The sequence below is a fragment of the Desmodus rotundus genome, chromosome 2, assembly GCF_022682495.2.
Source record: "Desmodus rotundus isolate HL8 chromosome 2, HLdesRot8A.1, whole genome shotgun sequence".
In the NCBI taxonomy this organism is placed as follows: Eukaryota; Metazoa; Chordata; class Mammalia; order Chiroptera; family Phyllostomidae; genus Desmodus; species Desmodus rotundus.
Window position 1 is genome coordinate 104,374,005 of NC_071388.1, and position 23,201 is coordinate 104,397,205.

At 38.0% G+C, this 23,201-nt stretch overlaps 1 protein-coding gene across 1 annotated transcript in view; it reads left to right on the forward strand.

The window, feature by feature from the left end:
* Nucleotides 1-17,265, forward strand: part of PAK2 (p21 (RAC1) activated kinase 2) — a 96,885-nt gene extending 79,620 nt beyond the window's left edge. Inside the window, exons 14-15 of the mRNA XM_024578141.4 lie at nt 12,884-13,021; nt 13,448-17,265. Coding sequence (XP_024433909.2) covers nt 12,884-13,021; nt 13,448-13,534 — 225 coding nt within the window. The 3' untranslated portion in view covers nt 13,535-17,265. The remainder of the gene's footprint in view (nt 1-12,883; nt 13,022-13,447) is intronic.
* The last annotated feature ends 5,936 nt before the right edge of the window (nt 17,266-23,201 follow it).

The following is a 23,201-nucleotide window of genomic DNA, read 5'->3' on the forward strand; positions in this document are numbered from 1 at the left end:
AAAATCAGAAAGATGAACAATAGTAAGTGTTGTGAGACTGTGGGGAAATTGGAAGTCTTATGCATTGCTGCTGGAAAGGTACAATGCTGTGTGTGGCGCTTTGAAAAACAGTTTGACAGCTCCTCTGATAGTTAGCATTGAGTTAACTTAACCAACAATTCCAGTGTGAGGTATATACCCAAGAAAATTAAAAGCGTACATCCACACTAAAACTCATATACAAATGTTTATTGCAGCATTATTTATAATAACCAAAATGTAGAAACAGTCCCAATGTCTTATCAGCTGATGAATGCATAAACAAAAGTGGTATCTCCATGTAATGAAATATTTTTTAGCCAAGATAAAAGGAATGAAGTATAGATACATACACCATTGAACTTTGAGAACATTATACTAAATGAAAGAAGTCAAACACTGAAGATCACATGTTGTATGATTCCATCTACATTCGATTCTTGTGGTAGTTTGGTTCTACAAATCTGCAAACACTGAATTAATGAATGCCGAACCATTGCGTCTAGGGGAAAAACAGGGTTAGGTTTTTGTAAGCCTCTGATCACAACATTTTTGTCAACTGATTCATATACAACCTTGCTTTATGTGTGTTTCTGTTTCAAGACACACTACTTAGCATATATTGTTGACTGAGTAACATTGAACTCACAGCCATCAGCACTATAACTCCTGCCTGAATTAAACTTACCAAACACATACACATTCTTCATAAGGCACATCACAACCTTCTTGCACTTAGGAACACCAGACAGCACTTCAGCACTAAGCTTTTCACCTCTGTGCATATCCATGAATTACCACAAAAGCACTTGAGAATATTGATTTGAGAGCTACAAATAAATTTTAGTGAGTAGGTGAATTTAAATATATGGAATATGCACATAGTGAGGATTGGCTGCCTGTCTTTTGTAAGATTTCTGTAAAGACAAGAGATCAGTTGTTTCTGGGGACTGAGGAGAAGAGGGAATGGGGAGTGACTGATAATTCACATGGATATTCTTTTTGGAGGGATAAAAATGTTCTGAAATTAATCAGTGGTAATGGTTGTACAACCTTGCGAATATACTGAAACACCGAATCGTACACTTTAAAGATTTTATTTATTTATTTTTTAGAGGAGGGGAAAGGCAGGCAAAAGAAAGGGAGAGAAACATCGATCACACACCCCTAAACAGGGACCCAGCCTGCAACTCAGGCATGTGTCCTAACTGGGTTTGAACCTACAACCTCTCTGTCTGCAGGCCACACTGAGCCACACTCAGTCCACTGAGCAACACTAGCCAGGGCTGAACTGTACACTTTAAAAGAGAGATTTTAATCCGGGCTGGTATAACTCAGTGGATTGAGTGTAGGCTGTGAACCAAAGGGTCACCAGTTTGATTCCCAGTCAGGTCACATGCCTGTGTTGTGGGCCAGGTCCCCAGTAGGGGGCGTACGAGAGGCAACCACGCATTGATATTTCTCTCCCCTTCTTTCTCCTTCCCTTCCTCTCTCTCTAAAAATAAATAAATAAAATCTGTTTAAAAAATAAATAGAAGAGCGATTTTAAATTGCTGTATATGATTACAATCTTATTGCCAGAAATTTAAAAGAATTTTTCTTCCTAGTAAGTTGGACACGCAATTAAATGGGCTCCCAGGGCCAAAATAAAGGGTATGTGTAGGAAATACTCTTGTGTGGATGGCATGAATTTTAATTGTTTTTCCTGGATGCTTTTTATCTTCTTGCAAATATTCCAGTTCAAGTAAGCAATTAAAGTACTTTTCTAATGGTAATGAATTTTAGAACACTTTTCAGAATGATTTTTAAAACCTAATTTTTTTAAAGATTCGATTTATTCATTTCCAGAGAGAGGGGAACAGGGGAGAAAGAGAGGGAGAGAATCATCAGTTGGTTGCCTCTCATACGCACCCCAACCAGGACTGAATCCGCAACCCAGGCATGTGCCTTACAGGATGACACCCAACCAACTGAGCCACACCAGGCAGGGCTAAAACCTTCTAATTTTATTGATTTGTTCAGTAAATATTGACTCAAGAATCTGCTCTGTTAGGCACTGTTGCAGGCACTGTCTAAAAGAACCAACATAATTTTTGTACTCATAGTAGGAGGAGAGAAGCAATAAACAATAAGAATCATAGGTAATATATTAAGTGATGATGGACTCTTAAGTACCAGGACTGGTAGGCAGAAGTCAGAAGTTGAGTTCATTTTCAAAAGAGTGCTTTGAGGAGAGCTTACAGAGTTGATATTTGAACAGGGGAAGTAAGAGAGTGATGATACTGAGTTACCTAACGGAGGAACATTCTAATTAGAAGGAACAGCATAAGCAAAGGCCCTAAAGCAGGAGCACTCCTGATGTATTCAAAAATCATTGGGGATTCCAGCATAGCTAGCAAGTCAGTGAACACATAGCAAAAGAAAAAAAAAAAGTAGATAGTGAAGAAAAGAGGCCGGACTGTGTCATGCGTTATTAGACCTCTGTAAGGTTTCTGGCTTCCACACAAGTAAGATGGGGAAACCATTGGACAGTTTTGAGCAGAGAAGTGAAATGGTTTTACTTACATTTTAACAGGATCATCCTGGCTACTGTGTTGAAAAGACTCAAGCGAGATAAAGGCAAAAGCAGAACAGTTAGGAGAGTGTTAAAATAATCCAGGCAAGAAACAATGGTAGCTTAGACTAGGATGATGTCAGTAGAGGTGGGAAAAGGTATTCTGGATTCTGGATGTATTTTAAAAGGAGAGCCTACATGAGTGAGAGAGAGATGACCACAAGAGTTGGGCCTAAGCAGCTGAAAAGATGAAGTTGAATTCAGTTCACCTGACCTGAAATGGGGGAAGGGTACGGGTAGAGTGGGGGGTGGATGGGGTGGCAGGTGGGAGGTCAGGAGATAACATGTTAACATGTTGTAGACTTGCTGAGATGCCTATGAAGACATCCAAGTGGATGTGTTGAATAGGCTGTTCGGTATGCAACTCTGGGATCCAGGCTAGAGACATAAAATTGAGACTTATTATAAAGCTGTGAGACTACACAGGATCACCAGGTCCAGTGGGCATAGACAGGCAGATCATAAAGGACATTCAGCTTACACCCTGAGACATTCCTTAACTAAGAGTTGTGTGTCAGACTAGGATACTGAGAAGGTATGGCCAGAGTGGTAGATAAAACCAAATAAACATATGCCCTGGAATCTACATCCAAAAAATGATGGAAATGTCAGCTTGTCTGAAACTACAGTTAAGTCAAGTAAGATGAAAACTGAGGCTTGTGCATTGGAGTTGGCACTGTGTATGTAATTGGTGGAAACTTGGTAAACAGGAACTTCTGCTTCCTGTCAAGATGGAATAACAGGGACCAGATTAACCCTTCTACTGGAATATATAAAACAGTGGTTTTCAAGACACTGGGAAATCAGACTATAAAGAATAGTGATCTCTAAAAACAGGAAAGGCATGAGGTGAGTCCTACAGTTGCTGCAGCTTAATTTTTTGAGAGTTCCCAGGCTATGCACAGGGAAGGACAATCCAGGTGGGGCACAGGGACTCCTTGAGCTGAGGCTATGGACGTGAGAGTCTGGGGAGACCCAGGAAGCTGGAGTTCACAAGACACAGAGTGCAAGAGTGGAGAAACCTTTGCAGAGACAAGACTCAAGATTTGTGGAAAATCCTCATTGAGCATTCAACAGAGATTGGCATACCTGTGTGAAGAATCTACCCGGGGCCAGGATATACCCATCTGCTAAGATTGGAGAAATGGTGCCTGCTGCTCACCCAGGGCTGGGAATAGTGTCTGTCTGTGTCAGCCATAATGGAGAACCTTGTGATTGATGGGGTGTTGAGTAGAGGACTTTCTTAAGTCTTGTCTCAGTGATGGGAAATAATGCTGCTGTAGTCTCACCAATCTTAATCTAACAGATTTGTTAGGTGGGACCCAAAAAGGATCTGTTCACCTTAAAAACAAGACCCAAAGGGATCTGTTCTAAAGTTCCAAAGTAACTGTGTCTCAAAACAAAGCTCAAGAATATCTGTAAGACTACAGGTGTATACAGCACCCAAATATCCACTCAAAGTTTACCAGGCAGGCAAAAGATCAGTAAAATTGCAACCTATAATGAGAAGAAAAACTGACCCAGAATTGATGCAGATAAAAGAATTAGCACACAAGGGCGTGAAAACAATTTATGTAACTGCCTTCCAGGTGTTAAGTAGCAACATTTAGAATGTACATTTTTTTAAATTAAATTTACAAACTACAAAGTGAGATTGGATAAATGGCAGGTAATACAATACAAATGGCAGAAAAATGATTAATGATTTAATAATAATCATAGCCATAGTAATAGAAACTATCCAAAGGAAACATAGGGACAGAAATGAAATTTTTTAAAAAATAAAATAGATGTCCTGTATGGTGTAGCTCAGGGAATGACCACCAGCCAGTCAGTGACTATGAACCAAATAGTCACTGGTTCGATTCCCAGTCAGGGTACATGCCTGGGTTGCAGGCCAGATCCCCAGTAGGGGTCTCACAAGAGGCAGCCACACATTGATGTTTCCCTCTCTTTCTCCCTCCCTTCCCCTCTCTAAAAATAAATAAAGTCTTTTTAAAAAAATGAAATAGCATCAGTGAACTGTTGAGACAAATTCTGGTACGTGTGCAACAAAGTTTTGAGGGAAAAAATCAGTCAACCAAGAGTTGTAAATCCAACAAATACCTTTTAAAAACTAAGGTGAAATAAGGACTTTTTTTTAAACATACAAGTGTTGAAAGATTTTATCACCAGAAGATCTACACTACAAGAAATATTAAAGGAAGCTTCTCAAATAGAAAGAAAATTGTAATTTGGTTTCATATGAAGAACAGTAGAAATAGTAAATAAATTGGTAAAATATATATGATTTTCTTATTATATAAATATCTTTTAAAAAAACTTTTTTAAAGTAGAATTTATTTATTTACTGTTAGAGAGAGGGGAAGGGAGGGAGAAAGAGAGGAGGACGGTTGCCTCCCGAACACCCGCAACCTGGGGACGCAGCTGCAACCCAGGCATGTGCCCTGACTAGAAATAGAACCAGTGACCATTTGGTTCTCAAGCCGGCACTCGATCCACTGAACCACACCAGCCAGGGCAATAAAACTTTTTTAAAAACAAAAAATTGGAGAACCAAGATGGCGGCATAGGCAGACACACTGCGCCTCCTCGCACAACTAGAACTGACAGAAAATCAAACGGCAAGGAAGTCCGACAACAAGTAGATAAAAAAAGAAACATTCATCCAGACCGGTAGGAGGGGCTGAGAGAGGCAGGCAGGGCGGAGAGGACTCGCGTTGCCGTGGCGGGACTGAGACCGAGACTGGCAGAGTGTGGGACAAACGGGACAGGCAGTCTGACCACTAGTGGACCCTGCAGCCCCACATTTGCGCACAGATAAACCAGGACGAATGGCAGGGAGCGAAGCAGACCCTGCAACCCAGGACTCCAGCTCGGGGAAATAAAGCCCCAAACCTCTGATTGAAAATACCCTTGTGGGTTAGGGCGGCAGCAGGAGAGACTCCCAGCCTCACAGGAGAGGTCGTTGGAGAGACAGACCCACAGGGGCCTAGAGCGTGCACAAGCCCACCCACTCGGGAATCAGCACCAGAGGGGCCCAATTTGATTGTGGGTAGCAGAGGGAGTGACTACAAATCGGTGGAGAGTAGAGCAAGCACCATTGCTTCCTCTCAGCCCCTCCCCCACATACAGCATCACAGCGCAGTGACCAGCGTTACCCCGCTTCAGGGAACACCTAAGGCTCCGCCCCTTTATGTAAAAGACGAGCCAAGACAAAAAAAAAACAATGGCCCAAATGACAACACTTCAAAGCTCCAGAAATAATTCCACTAAGCAGCGAACAGATAGCCAACCTATCAGATGCACAGTTCAAAACACTGGTAATTAGGACGCTCACAGAATTGGTTGAATTTGTTCGAAAACTAGATGAAAAAATGAAGGCCGTGCTAAGAGAAACAAAGGAAAATGTACAGGGAACCAATAGTGATGCAAAGGAAACTGGGACTCAAATCAATGGTGTGGACCAGAAGAAAGAAAGAAACATCCAACCAGAAAAGAATGATGAAACAAGAATTTGGAAAAATGAGGAGAGGCTTAGGAACCTCCAGGACATCTTGAAACGTTCCAACATCTGAATTATAGGGGTGCCAGATGGAGAAGAGGAAGAACAAAAAATTGAAAACTTATTTGAACAAATAATGAAGGAGAACTTCCCCAGTCTGGCAAAGGAAATAGACTTCCAGGAAGTCCAGGAAGCTCAGAGAGTCCCAAAGAAGCTGGACCCAAGGAGGAACACACCAAGCCACCTCAAAATTACATTACCTAAGATTAAGCAGAAGGAGAGAATCTTAGAAGCAGCAAGACAAAAGAACACAGTTACCTACAAAGGAGTTCCCAGAAGACTGTCAGCTGATTTTTCAAAAGAGACCTTATAGGCAAGAAGTATTCCAAGTCATGAAAGGCAAGGGCCTACATCCAAGATTACTGTATCCAGCAAAGCTATCATTTAGAATGGAAGGGCAGATAAAGTGCTTCTCAGATAAGGTCAAGTTCAAGGAGTTCATCATCACCAAGCCATTATTATATGAAATGTTAAAGGGACTTATCTAAGAAAAAGAAGATTAAAAAATATGAACAGTAAAAATGACAGCAAACTAAGTTATTAACAACCACACCTAAAACCAAAACAAAAGACAACTAAGCAAACAACTAGAACAGGAACAGAACCACAGAAATGGAGATCACATGGAGGGTTATCAATAGGGGATTGGGAGGGGGAGGGAGGAAGGTACAGAGAATAAGTAGCATAGATGATAGGTGGAAAATAGACAGGGGGAGGGTAAGAATAGTGTAGGAAATGTAGAAGCCAAAGAACTTATAAGTATGACCCATGGACATGAACTATAGGGGGGGAATGTAGGAGGGAGGGGGTGGGCAGGATGGAGTTGAGTGAAGGGGCGGAAATGGGACAACTGTAATAGCATAATCAATAAATATATTAAAAAAAAACAAAATTAACAAAAAAAATACTGTTTCAATACAAATAATATTGGGGAAGAAAATGTATAAATAAAACAAACACATCAGGTAAGGGGAAGAATTAAAAGATTATTATACTCTGTGTGAAGTGGCATAATGTGATGATTGTGGTAATTGAAAGGTGTATGCTATATAAACCCTTAAATGAGCATTAAAATAATGACAGTTATATCTACTAAACCTGAGCTAATAAGAAGGTAAAGTGAAAGCATAAATAACACTGGCCTGTGCTGCCACTCCCTGCACTCCTGTGAACTCAGTACAGTGCACAGTGGCCCCAGTCTGTTCCTGGTGTGTAGATTCACAAACAAATATGAATGGGCAACAACAGAAAATGGTATTGGAACAGTGGGAATGTGCAGTTTTGCACAGGAACATTGGGAGATGTTGTTTACTGTAGTCTGCCTGAAATTGGGACAAAATTGAACCAAAAAGATGAGTTCATTGCTTTCAAAAGTGTGAGAACTGCTAGTGAACTCTGTTCTCTATCAGAAGTAACTGAAATTAATGAAGCTTTGCAGAAAATCCAGGACTTGTCCACAGATCTTGTTATGAAGATGGTTGACTGATCAAGATAACAGTAACCCTTCAGAACTTGAGGAACTAATGAGTGAAAAAGCATATGAGAAATACATAAAGTTTACTGAGGAGTGAAAATGGAACCCCCTTAAATAAAGCAGTATGAAACAACGTAATCTAGCATAGCTGTCTTAAATTAATGGTGGATAGAAGATTTAAAATAGTGACTTTTAATAATACCAATAGCAAAAGACTACAGCAATGCTATTGAAGGAAAATACCCCTTGACTACTAATGATAAACATAACAATATACGACTTTCTTGTGGATAAACATAATGTGCATCTTTTTCACAACACCCTATGATTTTTGGCCAAGGCTACAGTTACAATATTCAGAATTCCTTAAGTTATCTGTGGTAAAATCTAGTTATAAAATTAGGTAATTCAAGGATAACATTGTTATCTTAAGTCTTATATAACATTGTAACTTCCTTATATCTGTCTGTGGATTTAGGGCAAAATGCTCACTCATCTTTGCATTGGAAATAACTGGTGGTGGAGCATGGCGTTTGTTAGTCATTACAGTGTCAGGTGAGGAATAGTACTACTATCTTAATTTTGCAATATACTGCGTTTGCTGGTGCTATTTTTTTAGAGTGAAGCAGCAGCCTTGCAGGAAACAAGAAAGTTTGGTAATAAAGCATTCAGCTTTTTTATTAAAAAATTAATAAATAAATAACATTGAGTTAAAGAGTAAAGCCCACGGTGGGGGGTGGGGCATGTCAAAGGAGCACAAGAGCCAAACTGAAGGAGCTCTACTGGCCAGGGTGCAGTAGTTTTAACAACAAAGTAGTATTGGGATTATGACCCAAAGTATGATAGTTATGAGTCCATACTGATATAAATAAAGTGATTGAATAAATAAATAAGTGGGGCAGAAGCATCAGATCTCTACAGAGGAATTCCGGACAGTTTATGTAGGTGTCCCACCCTGCAGGAGGATGGAGCATAACTGCCACTCCTGACATGTAGGCTGCATATAGTGACTTCCTTCCAAAGAGCATAGTGTGAAAGGGGGAGAAAAAAGTAACTGCAGTAAAGAAACTTGACAAATACCACCTCAGCTAGGTGACACGGTGAACATGAACAGTCCTAAATCATGTCGACAGGATGCACCTTTGATAGGATGCGATGAAAATGGCACTCGAATTCTGTGATCTTCCTCCCCAAAAACTATAGTCTCTGTCTAACCATGAGGAAAACATCAAATTCCAACAGAAGGGCATCCTGAGATAACTAATCAGTGCCCGTTCGGACTGTCAGGGTCATCCAAACAAAAGGAAAGTTTGAGAAATTGTAACAGTCAAGGGAAGTCCACAGAAATGTCACAAGAACAGAAAGAGGAGAATGGGAGAGTGAATGAAATCTGGTATGAACGTTGGAGACGCTAGGGGCATGAGGTTAATGATGCCAGTCAGGAGGGATATATTTTTCTCTTTCACCATACTTAGCTGCATAGGTACAGGCAAGGTGTAGGCAGAGTTTCAACCACACTCAGCCACTGAATACTGGGAAGTGCAGGAGGGTCAAAGAAATGATTATGTGAAAAGAATGAGGAACACTGGAAGACCAGTAGGATTAATCCAGGTCCAGCAGAGTCAAGGGATCACTGGCTTTAGGGCACTGGGAGTGAAGAGAAAAGATAAGAGAGGGAGTACAACTGAGATCTAAGAGTTGCAATTATTGGCACTGATAAGGTGTAGGATATGGGGGGGTGTGGCTGAGGTAGACTAAAAAACAACATCAGAGAAGAAATCAGGAATCGTAACAAGCTTCTTTATAACTATTGAAGTCACCATGAATTATGAATAATGTTATAGGTGATAACAGTGTTTGGTAGATGTTTGAAGCAAAGAAAGGTAGATAGGGGTTTAAAAGCCCAGGAGTTATCACGGAGGGGAACAGACCTCCAGAGGTAATAAGGAGCCAAAAAACACTGGTCTCCAGAGCCATGCAAAGATGTGGGAGAGGAAAAACTACCACTGGAGAGTGCTGCAGAAGAATTACATTCCTCAAGGGAGAGCCAAGCCTCAATAAATTAAGGAGGATGTCTGAGAAGGAGAGAGAGCGGGTATGAAAAAATTAAGGCTAGAAAGGAGAATGTGCACAGTCACATGGGCATTAGAATGGAGAAGTTGAGGAAATGATTGGGAGTGATGGATTGCTCGTAGTCACAAACATGAATGAAGGTAGAGTGTAATGAGATTTATACCACAGTAGAGAAAAGGTTGTTGAGTATTTGGTTGAGTACTTGTTTTTATGGAGTTTCCTATTAATCCCTTCTAATGGACATATTGAAGCTCACAATAGTTTTATGATCTTAACTTGAAATTAATTGATATCTCAAGGATAATTTCTTAGAATGAAAATTTTGGGGGAAATGTCTTGTAAAGAAGAATGAATTTTAACTGACAAGGAAATGGGCACACTCATGTACTGAAGGTTCAAGTGTCAGTTTTTATCCTTTGTTGATGGCAAACCTTTTTTTAAAGATTTTATTTATTTACTTTTAGAGAGAGAGAACAAGGGAGGGAGAAACAGAGGGAGAGAAACATCGATTGGTTGCCTCTCGTGGTCACCCTGACCAGGGACCAAACTCACAACCTAAGCTGTGCCCTGACTGGGAATCAAACCAGCGACCTTTCACTTGGGGAGCATCACCCAACCAACTGAGCCACACCAGTCAGGGCAAGATAGCAGAAACTGTAAATAACTCAGCAGAAATTCCAGGTGAACTTGGGTTTGGTGATGTTTTTAGATAGAACATCAAAAATAGGATCCATGAAAGAATAAATTTGTCTTTGTTAAAATTAAAATCACCTTCTCTGAGAAATGCTATTAAGAGAATGAAAAAACAAGTCACAGGCTGAAAGAAAATATTTGCAGAACACCTGTTTGATATGAGATTGTTATCCAGATATATAAAGAGTTCTCAAAACTCAACAGCAAGGAAACAGACAACTCAATTTTAAAAGACAAAAGATTTTGACAAAATATGAAGTGGAGATTAATTTACACTGTACACGTAACAATTAGACTGAATAAATGTGTCATGGGTAAAAATTTTTTAAATGGGCAAAGAATCTGCATACAACTCACCAGAGAAAATACACAGATACCAGACAAGCATATGAAAATATGTTCAACATTGTGTTAGAGAATTGCTAAGTTAAAAGAACAAAGAGAACCCTCATTGGTGTGGCTCTGGTTTGGATGTCATTCAGCAAAGCAAAAAGTCACCAATTGGATTCCCTGTTAGGGCACATGCCTGGGTTGCGGGCCAGGTCCCCAGTTGGGGGGCGTGCAGAGAGGCCACTGATCAATGTTTCTCTTACACGTTGATGTTTCTCTCCTCTTTCTACCTCCTTTCCCCTCTCTCTAAAAATAAATGAAAAATTTTTTAAAAGTAAAACAACAAAGAGATACTACTACACACCTATTAGAATGGCCTAAAATCCAAAAAACTGATGATACCAAAAGCTGGTAAGGACTGGGAGCTACAGGACTCTCATTCATTGCTGGTGGGAATGCAAAATGGTAGGGGTCACTTTGGAATACAATTTGACAGTTTCCTAGAAAATTAAACATGCTCTTATTATATGACCCAGAATCATGCACCTTATTACTTATCCAAATGAGTTGACAACTTAGATCCATACAGAAAAACTACACACAAATATTTATGTCTTTATTCATAATTACTGAAAACTGGAAGCAACCAATTTGTGAAATGTATAAATATACTGTATAAAAAAATGAATATATAGACAGTGGTACATCCATACAATGGAATGTTGTTCCATAACATTAAAAAGATAAAAAGAAATGATCTATCAAGCCACAAAAAGAGTTAGAAAAACCTTACATGCATACTGCTTAGTGAAGGATCCAGTTTCAAAAGGCTACGGATACTGTCTGGTTCCAATTATAGAGAGTGAAAAAGACCAGTGGTTTCGGGGGCGTATGGGGATGATGAGTAAGGGCAGCGTGGAATTTGTAGGGCATTATTCTTTGTGATACTGAAGTGGTGGTTACATGACAGTGTACATTTGTCAAAACCCATAAAACTGTACAGTACAAAGAGTGAACCCCAATGTATGCTAATGTAAGATATTGAGGGGGTGGGGTGGGATATGGGAACTCTGTATTATCTACTCAATTTTTGTATAAATCTAAAACTTCTAAAAAATAGTTTTATTAATTTTTTTAAAATTCCATTTCTAGAAATTTAAAGAAAATAATCAGAAGAGTACATAGAGAATACAAGGATTTTCCAAAGGTGATTGACTAAATTATGAAACATTCATATAATTAAAGACACTAGTCAATTCAACCATTAAAATAATTTTCTAGCTCTAATCAGTTGTTAGTAATGATGAAACTGGGGATATACTAGTTTTGGTTTTGGGGGTTTTTCTTTAAACTTTCTTTAAGAGGAATTTTCAGTTCACAGCAAAATTGAGAGGAAGGCACAGATTTCCTGTACACCCACTTCCCTGGCACATGCATAGCCTTACTATCCACATCCCTGACCAGAGCTTAGGTTTCTGAACAGTCAGTGAACCTGCACTGACACATCATCATCACTCAGAGCCCGTAGTTTACATTAGGGTTCCTGCTTGGAGTAGTGTACATTCTGTGGGTTTGGACAAATGTATAATGAATAACGTGTGTCCCTCATTATAGTATACAGTGTATTCACTGCCCTAAAAATCCTCTGTGCTTTACCTCTTCATCTCTAGCTGCATAGATATAACTAGTTTTTTTAATGGTTTCAATAAATTACATTGTTTAGAAATGTGGTGTGACTTGAAAAAGGCTTGAGAAAGGTAAAGGGGATGTTGTCATGTATGTTAATGGTGGGATTGTGGTCATTTTCTTTATTCCTTTACATATTACAGTTCTTTTATCATTACGTATTACATATAACCTCTACCTTCCACCGCCGCCCCCACCCACCAAAAAAAAAGATGAAGCTAATTTTTGAGAAAGAAGTTAGGGAAATGTAACGTCTAAAACGAAGGAAAAAACATCTACCCCAGATGTGTAGAAAGAACCCTGACCTCATGTTAGTGCTCTGGGTGACTGTCTTTACTGAAGTGAAAGGGCCATGAGCACTGTAACCAAAGCACCTTCTCGCTGTGCTGAGCTGCTACCTGAAGTACGTAACAGGTGTTCTTTTTTAAAGGCTTTGTACCTGATAGCGACTAACGGAACTCCAGAACTTCAGAACCCAGAGAAACTTTCACCAATATTTCGGGATTTCTTAAATCGATGTTTGGAAATGGATGTGGAGAAAAGGGGTTCAGCCAAAGAATTGTTACAGGTGAATTTGGAAATGATACTATTTTTGGAAAAAGTTGACTTTTTTGAGTAACCAACAGAGAGTTTACATGGGGCTATTAGTTACATTTCAGTGCTCATTCATCAACAGAAGCCTGGCAGTTGCCCCAGTTTCCGATTTCATTTGCTGGGACTAACGTGCCCATCATAGTATAACAAGTATGTGAGTTTTTGTACATTATCAGTTCTCAGACCAGTTAATTGCTGGCATGGGTATCTGGGTCATTTAAGTGACATCTTATAAAGGAAGTGATGTATTGATTATGCCGATTTTATGCAAGTATTGAGATACATGTTTATTAAATAAACCACGGCCCTTTAAAATCTTTGGGGCTTTAATTGAAAGGGAATATTTAGCTTCTAAATTGGTGACGTTTATAAACTTATTTTTCTTTCTTCTTTCTGTCAGCATCCTTTCCTGAAACTGGCCAAACCATTATCTAGCTTGACACCACTGATTATGGCAGCTAAAGAAGCAATGAAGAGTAATCGTTAACATCATGGCCATGGCCTCATGTTCTTTTTCCATTTTCTAAAAGAAGTATTTTAATACATGAAAATTATTACTCTTTCGGGTTTTAAGGAAATGGCCTGCACAACATGGAGGAAAAAAGCAAACAACTACTTCCTGAAGACAACCAAGAGAAAATTGCAAAACAAAATGACAACCTTCTATTGAATCCCTTCTTTAGGGTCCAAAAGGAATTGTGGAATGAATCACTAGCCTTCTTTCAGCAGACAGCCCATCAGGGCCATTTATCATGCTTGAGAAATGCATTTTATTTTGCTGACTTCATTGTAATAGATTCCATTCATTGTCCCTTTTGGGGTATTTTCAGTACTTGAATGGTAGATTTGAGTTTTTCAGTTATTTGTCTCATCTGCTGGTCTTCTTTTCTCTTTGTAGCTTTCTTTTTTCTTGAATTGCTCCTTTTGAGTTGCTTTGAGAAATTTTTCTTAGGCCTAAATTTGAGGCAAGTTTGATAGAAATTATGTAACTCCTTATATTGGCAAAGGAGATTAATATGATTTAACTTTGTATAGAATTTAGAACCAGCTGTTGTAATATTTCAGTTCAGAATTTGAACTGGGGGAAGGGAAGAAAAGTATGTGATTTTTACCTTTTTTAACAAATGTGAAAGTCAGTTTTAGAAATATGGTAGTGAAGTGTTTGGCATTTGTTACATGTATAAAGAGAAGACTAATAATCTATATTTATAACTAAATCATTGAGAGAGAAAAAGAATCCCATTGATTGTACATCTTTATTATTTTGTTTTCTTTTTGACTGTTTCCTCTTCAGATTTGGCTTCAGGATTTGTTCTTCCAACTTTGGTTAGTGTCGCTACTTTCCTCTTACCCTTTTTCCCCATCATTTTGGAAATAAGTTTCTGTATATGTTGTAATTTTAGTTTGTTTTTTAATTAACCCTCTCTCACCCTACTCCCCCCCCATAGTAAATAATATAATAACCATTGAATTTTCAGAATTAACTCTTTTTCCATTTAAAGGAGAAAATGTTTGGAGCTAGTAGAGACAAAGTGAAAGACTTGAACCTTGTTGAGCTCTCAAATAATTAGATGAGGTTGTATTCATGAAAGAGAATTGTCGGTTACATGGAGATGCAGCTGCTGACCAGTGAACTGCAGAGATTTGTTAGAAACATTGTACCTAAACCATTACCAACGTTTTACTGTCTGCGAACTTGACAGTAGTTTTTGATAAATTCATGGATCATTTGAGATGTTGGGTTACTTTATATTTTTTTCAAATAAGTAAATAATGTTTAGGTACATAACTGGAGAAAGGAAGAAAAATGAAATGTCCTTGTTGATAGCAATATTTTTTTTTATTTTAAAGATTTTTAAAGGTCTGTGACCTGTAGCATTAATTGTTAGAGTCTCCCTCCCCCCACATACACCCCCACTTCTGGTCTCTTCTTCCTCTCCTTTTCCTCTCTCCTTACTTCTTTATTGTTTTGTATTTGGATGCAATATTGTCCTTTCTGACATGCCAAGAGCCACATAAAAGAGAAAAATCTGTGATTTGGTTTTGGAACATGGGAATATTCCCACCATTCTCCTATTAATTTCATGCCTGCTTGCCATCCTGTAATAGTACAGATCATGAATAAAAACAATTGTGATGTTTTGGAGTACATTGGGGGGGGACTAATACAGTTTTATTTCCTATCATTCCAGTCATCTTATGTATAAGATACAGGTATAAGAATAGAAATGACTGGTTTTTTATTGATAATGCAGGAAGTTTTTCACAGAAAAGAGTAAAATAGTTAATGAAACTTTTATCTAGAGCACTAAATGGTCTCTGTTTTCAATTTGATTCTTGATTTCATGTTTCTCTGGATTATATTGGCCTCTACAGCTATTACTGAATTACAGCTGGTTATTTCTGGTGGAAAGCCACATTGCCTCTTTGAATTCCAGATTTGAACATTCTTTGTAAATAATTTTCTGGATGAATTATGATGAAGAAGATGCTACCAGTGAAAACCAACTAGATGATACGACTGGTGATCGTGACCACTCTGGCTGGCACCTCGTGCATAAGTCACAAAGACCATACTCAGTGAACACAGTGCCAATGCCCCATTTGTATTCCTACAGCTCCACAAAGGTCTTTTCAATTTATAGAAGCAGTTTGGGGTTCGTATTTACAACTTGGGATGGTTACCTGCATGTCCATTGCTGGCAACGGACTTTGTCATTAAAACCTGACTCCTAGGTTAAGGGAGCTACACTGTGGTTTATTCTTTACTTAATTGGATAAACTAACTTGTAATAGAAATATACTTTGGTTCTGAAATGTGTCATTTTTAAATAGAATAACCTTAAAAGCAGTACAGAATTGTGATATATTAGTTAATTTTAAATTAAAATGCTTAGATCTTGTTGAGAGAAAAATTATATCTGAATCAAGATTCATGTTTTTTAAATAACTGCCTTTTATATTTACCTTTTGTGTCATCACTTTAGAATGAAAATTCCCATTGAAATCTAAAAGTTACCTTAGTCCTCTTGTATTATTAGGACAGTATTACTATATAGTACTTATTTATTATATTTTAGACTCTAGCAGTCTTAAATTTTCCTTCTCCTTTTGTTCCTTTTGCTGCTGTTAGGGACAGTTAAAACTGGGAAACCATGAAAATATTGAATATTTTACCCTATATGGAATAGTAAACAAGTAGAGTGATTGTGTTAGCATCAGAAACTAAGACTAACATAACTCTCTCTTCATGTGTTGAATGCCTGGCACATAATTCTCTTCCCTTTCACTTATAAATATTAAGCTGCTTATCTAGTTACCACCAGCCCTAAATGAACCTGTGCCTTTAATAAGCAATTTTAAACTACCTATGAGTATTTCTTTAAGGGCTCACATAAGTTTGTTTGTTTAAATATACTGTATTCTAGCACGAATAAGTCTAGATCTGATCAAGCAGTAGCTATTGTTAGAAATAAAAAAACATGAGTACTTAAAGAATTTGCATCAGTTTTTTAATCTAAAATATTTTAAATATACTGAGATCCATATCTTGTGAAATGTCAAAAAATCAATTCTAAAGTATAGCCAGAACCCAGATTAGTGCTCATTTTGGTTTTGTTTTTTTATAGTGGATTTTCATAGTAATATAAAAAAAGATTGTCTTCATTACTCCCACAACAGATATTTAAACAATCCAAATCCATTTTTCCACAGTACCTGTATACATGCACGTGTATAAGAAAGGAAAAATATACACAGACCAATACATATTTTTCCTCAACATATTTGTTGACCACTTAGGCAGAGACACTGCGGTGGGCATTGTGGGAATTACAGAAGAGAATCCAACACTGGCCAGACCTTGAGAGAACTGAAGTCTTTCTCACTCACCATTCTAGAATGTTGCCAAATGAGAGGGAGAAAGAAAATGTGTCAAGCAAATTTTCATTCTGTATTAAGAAAAGCAGGGACTTATATTTGGAATTGAACACTTTTAGTAGGGATGTGTTTTATTTGGGGGTTTTTTTGTTTGTTTTTTGATGTTGGTAGATAGAAATGTAATTAAGTGAAAGCAGCTTCTGTCTTCAAATTTTATATTGACTTAATTTAATCCCTTTCAATTATTTAATTGTTACATTGACATTGACTGCTGTATTTGATGACTTTGTTCAATAACTTTGTTCTTTCAGGGCTAGAAATAAACTTTTTTTATGTTCATTTTTTCCTTTCCTAAACTTCTTTAAATTAGAATACCTTAAAAGAGTAAGTGTAATAAGTTTTCAAAGAATATTCCAGTATTTTTAAGGATAAATGTTTTTTAAACATTTCATGGCACTATTTTCAATGTATTACAAAGCCCAAACTAGAAAGGTATCCAGAAATTTGGGGGTGGTAAGCCTGAGCCTTCCCCCTTCCAAACCAGGTTCTGAATAAACTTAGAAACGTTCTGGCTGTCAGACCCAGGAAAACACTTCTGACTTTTGATACCTCCAGTAATTTGGCCTGAAATTCTAATGCTTACCTGGCTGAAGTAATAAGCACCTTACTAGCATTTCTGTGTTAAATGCACCAAGAAAACTTTAGAAGTGCAATACTTTAAGGCATCACTTCATTATACACATTTAAGTTCAAGTGTTGGATACCCTGACATAGGGAACAGCTGCAGTGTGGTTTTCACTTTCAAAAACCAAAATCACACTTTTTTTTTAGCATGGAGTCAGGGGCATCAGCAATAACTACGGAAAATACATTTGTCGTGAAGCTGTTTAGTGCTATTATATCTGTATTTTTAGTATTATAGCAAATACTTAAAATATTTGCCTAAGAGTTACAAAAATGCCTGTAAAAGATTGATTTTGTAAAGCACTCTTTGTATGAGCTTAATGCATGCTTTACTACTACTTTGATATTTGTGGCATTATTTTAAATTAAGAAATTACTTTTTATGCTAAATTATTTAACACGTTTTATGTCTTAAAGAGCAGGAGGAGTAGAGCAACGAAGAGAAAGGACTTTTTAGGTCTAGTTATTTTAGGTTTTTAACCAAGTAATGTACATAGATTAAACACTAATACTAATCTTAAAGTACTTGTAATGAACAGTGTGATATCCCAGCTTTAAACTTCCCCACTGCCAAATCCTGCTCCATAAAAGCATCTGTTTTTAATTCTGAGCTGTTTCTAGCATGCATTGATTTCACCTTTGTAAATTATGTATTTATACAGGTATTTCTTGATGTTTCTAAATTTTACTTTATTAACTTCCTGTTAATGCTGGTTGGGAATTTGGGTGCTATCATTACCATCCCATTGTCCCATATCAGGATCCCTTTAATCTCCCAGTTAAGAGAGATGGCAGTTTTTATATTCAATTCGTAGACAGTTTTTACCTCATGACTATGTGGGAATGTTGTTCATTTGAGTCAAGTTATGGCTATATGTCACTTCTCTTACAACTCTGCTTTTCCTGTTATTAATTTTCTTGTCTTTTTGTTTCCTTGAAAACTTCAATGTTCCTGTTTCCAAAAGCCCTCTGAAAACTTATTTTCTATACAGTCTCAGATAATGAACCTCCTTTCCTGGAACTTGAGTAGGGCTGTAGTGTGAACTCACCTGCTCCGCAGGCCTTCTGCCCCTCGCATCTCCAACTCCACTTTTCTCCTGAGTTAGAGTCTTTGCTGAACACCATATCTAATTGCTTGTTTATTCCCTCATTTTACAGAAGAACATTTTTGACTAGCTTTCTGAGAAAAGATTCATAGAGGTAAGATTTCCAAAAACTTGATGTCTGGAAAATAGCTCATGTTTAAACTGATAAACTACAGTATTTCAGGTTGGAAATCATTCTCCTTGAGAATTCTGATGTCACTGCTTCATTGTCCTTTTAATCTGCCATTTCTGATAACACACCTTTGTATGTAACCATTTTTTGGCCTCAGGAGATTTCGTCTGAAATTTTACCATGGAATGCCTTGGTGAAGGTGTGTGTTTTCATTAACTTTGGGCAATTGGCAGGCTGTCTTGGCCAGACTCGTTTCCTTCATTTCTGGGAAATTCTTATATTATTTCTATAATAATTGCCACATTCCCCCCCCCCCCAATCTTTTCTTTCTGGAGTTTCAGCATTGATCTTTCATTTTTCTTTCTCTCCTGATTTCCATCTCTTTACCTTTTGTTTTTAACTTTCTGAGAGAATTTCCTTGATTTGACCTCTGACCCTTTCCTTTTACCTCACCCATTTTTTAACATAATGCCAAGTATCACATTTTTATAAAGATTGTATTTATTTTTAGAGAGAGTGGAAGAGAGGGAGAAAAACATCGATGTGTGAGAGAGAACATCAATCAGTTGCCTTGCACACCCCCAACTGGGGACCTGGTCTGCAACCCAGGCATGTGCCCTGACTGGGAAGCAAACTGGTAACCTTTTGGTTCACAGGCCAGCCCTCAGTCCACTGAGACACACCAGCCAGGGCTCAAGTATCACATTTTTAATTTCCAAATGCTCATTCTTGTTTTCTGGTCTCCCTTCTTATAGCCTTCTGTTCTTATTCCACAAGTTCAGTATCTTTCCTGAAGTATTACAAGAGTTTTTTCCTGGTCAGTTCAGGCCAAATGGTTTAAATAAAAGAAATGTATTTCTCACAGTGCTGGAGGTGCAGAAGTCCAAGATCAAAACGCAGACAAGGTAGGCCTCATTCCGAAGCCTCTTGGTTTGTAGGCTGCTGCCATCTTGCTGTGCGTTTACAGGATGCCGCCTTTCTGTGCGTGCGTAGCAAGAGAGCAGTATCTCCGGTGTCTCATAAGGACATCTAACCCTCGTTACCACCCAAAGGCCCTATTTTCAATTTCCAATACAGTGGGGATTAGGACTTCAACCTATAAATTTGGAGAGATGCAAACATTCAAGTAATAATATGTCTCTTTTTCAAGGTTTTGTTTTGTTTTTTTCCAGTCTCAAACTGTTTTTCCTGGGTTCTTTGTATTTTGTTTTTAACTCTGTCTTTCACATAAAGACTTTTTTTTTTTTTTTTTAACAGATGTCTGGTAAATACAGATTAATGCTGTTCTGTAACAACACTAGTATAATACTCTGGCACTGCACTAAACAAATGCTAACTCATTTACATACTAATTTTTCTCAAATCTCAGCTGGATTCTTGATATTCACCAGTCATTCATTTTGCTCCTAGGACATTTTTTCTTTTTCCTCCAGGCTCTCTCTGATGACTCCTAACTCCTTTATTCCACCATTGCCACACTTTGTAATACCCTAGTGCCAGAATTTTCTGGGTTTCTTTCTTTGCCTTCTTCCTTTGTCTCATTGGGAGATGTTCATCTCAGCAGCAACCCCCACCAAGGTCTGTTGTCCGTCTTTCACCACTTACCGTGTCCTCAGACCGCTCTCAGTTACCCAGGCTCATCTGTCCCTGAGCAAAAAAAAAAAAAAAAAGCATGTTTACATATTTTCCTTTTAAAACTAACTTCCTTTGACTTAACTTCTGGAGAGAGTAGATCAGAATTATTGTCTTTCTATTAGCATATTGTATGTCCTCACATATTGAAATTCTACTTACCAACATCACCAGTGACTGCTAATTGTCTAGGAGATTCTCAAACCATCAAAAAGATAATTCCCTCAACTGTTAACCAGTGTACTCACTGGTGTTTTCTGAGAATTTCTAAGATTCCTTGTGAAATAGAGGACATTTATTCCTAGTTTTTTCATTTTGTTTTTTAATCCTCATCCAAGGATATGTTTATTGGTATTAGAATAAGGGGGAGAGAGACATCAATGTGAGAAACATTGATCCGCTGCCTCCCTACCAGGGACCAAGCCCCCGTCCTAGGTATCTGTCCTGACTGAGAATCAGACCCACAACCTTGCAATGTGTGAATGACACTCCAACCAGCTGAGCCACCCAGTCAGAGCACATTCCTAGCCTTTAAAAAATGCTATGACCCAGCATTTATTTCAGGCTAAGGCCCCAAATATGATGTTGTGATGTGGGTATCAATTTGGTAAGCTTTTAGTCATTAGGATTCTGTTCTCACCTTTGAATATACAATAGCAAGCAGCTCTTTGTGAACTTAGCAATTGGAAGGGGAGAGGTGACAAAACAGGCAAAGATTCTTCACAATTTGTAATGTACATTGAATAACAGATTTGCCTTCCTGATAATTTTGTTTAATCTCAAAAAGTATTTTCAGTCCTTGAGCTTATTAACGCGACACCCAAAGAAGAAAGGCTTATCTAGGAATGTGCTACATAGCAGAGAAAGCCAGGTTAGCCTTAGAATCTTGGTTAGCACTTAAAAGTTGATGAGTACATCAACTTTTAAGAGATTTTTATCACCTGAATAATCCTGATTATAACTGTTGCACCGATACATCTTCGTGTTAGGGAAAGAAACTAAAACCAGTGTATTCATAGAAAAACATGTTCAGTAAATTAGTGACACCTAAATATCACTATTTTACATATCCTTTATATGCACCTTTGTAACCCAGGGGTTAATTATTTTTAAAGGAACAGCACTCATGTGGATATGTGATATAATTTGTGTCACACTTGTTAAGAGATAACCTATCACATTATCTTAACATCAACCAACACCAGTACCAGTTTCTGTTGTGTAGCAGGTAAAAACGTCTTGTCCTAGTTGTGTTCCCTTTTTCTTTTTTAAAAAATGTTTTGATTTACTTTTAAAGAGGAGGGCAAGGAGGGAAAAAGAGGGAGAGAAACATCAATGTGTGAGACATACATTGATCAGTTAACTCTTGCACACCCCCAACTGGAGACCTGGTCCACAACCTAGGCATGTTCCCTGACTGGGAATTGATCTGGCGACCTTTCAGTTTGCAGGCCAGGGCTCAATCCTTTTTAATTTAAAAAAAAAAAAAAAAGGTATAGACCTGGCTGGTGTAGCTCAGTGGATTAAGCGCTGGTCTGCGAACCAAAGGGTCACCCGCTCAATTCCCAGTCTGGGCACATGCCTGGGTTGCAGGCCCAGGTCCCCAGTAGGGGGTGACTAGCTAGCTACCTGGTCTAGAAATGTAGGACATTTGATCAATATTTTCAATATAGGTAGTCAAATTTTCTTTGTATGGGAGAGGTTAATGATGTGCTTTTTCAGTTGGCTTTTCCTGGTAAGTTTGTGAAAATATGAGCTTATTCTCTGAATTTAGGGCATTCATTTAAATTCATGCATTTCTGGCCTAGTCTAAAATTATATTTGGAGATCAGAAATAATTTCAAAGAGCTGTCATGAAGATATAAAGTTATCTCTGCAAGAGACCTTTGTTTAACCCTGTGATTCTGATTCATATTGCTTTTTTGTCATTAAAATCTTTAAGGAGTTTTGTAGTTGAAACTAGAAGACATTTTAATCACATTCAGGATACTTTTCCAGTTTTGCTGCTAATAACTTTGTTGAAGAACTTTGTTTTTCAATAAACTAAAAAAAAAAAAAACAACCCTCACCCACTAGACTTTCTAGAAGACATTGTCACTATTTTGATCACACTCTTTTTCTTGGTGACATGCGAAGTGTTTAAATGTTTGATCGCTTCACCTTTACATCTTTTGGGCTATGCTCCGAGAGTAAGGCGTCATCGAAAAAGAAGTTTTGGCCATGGACTGGGATACATGGATCAGCCACTTCATATAACTTGCATTGTCAGCCAAGCAACTTCTCCACTTCCTTTCATCTCCGCATATGTGCTGCCAGCATGCTCCGCTGTGTGCCTGCTGTGTCCTGTTGCAGTATTTGTTTCCCTTTTTTAATGACGGTACAGCTGACCTAAGGTGTTATCTCACGTACTTCTTGCTGCACGTTTCTCCATCAGTAAGCACTGCGAGACAGTGCTTTATTAAAGTTTTTTTTTTCCTTTTTGCCTCATTTCATCATATAGTCAGTTTGAACCTGGGAGTTTCTTCTAAATAAAAACAAGGTATATAATTTAAAATTCTGCTGCCAGTGAGAAGGCCAGTTATGCTTTTAGTAACTTACTATTCTAATGGAATGTGCACTTAAAAATTCTTTGTGAATTGGTTGGTGGTTTTTTTAATGAGGGGTAATGATAAAAGAGCCTTCATCATAGGGTTTTATCAGGGTCAAATTTCACATAAAATATTTAGAATGATGGCAACACA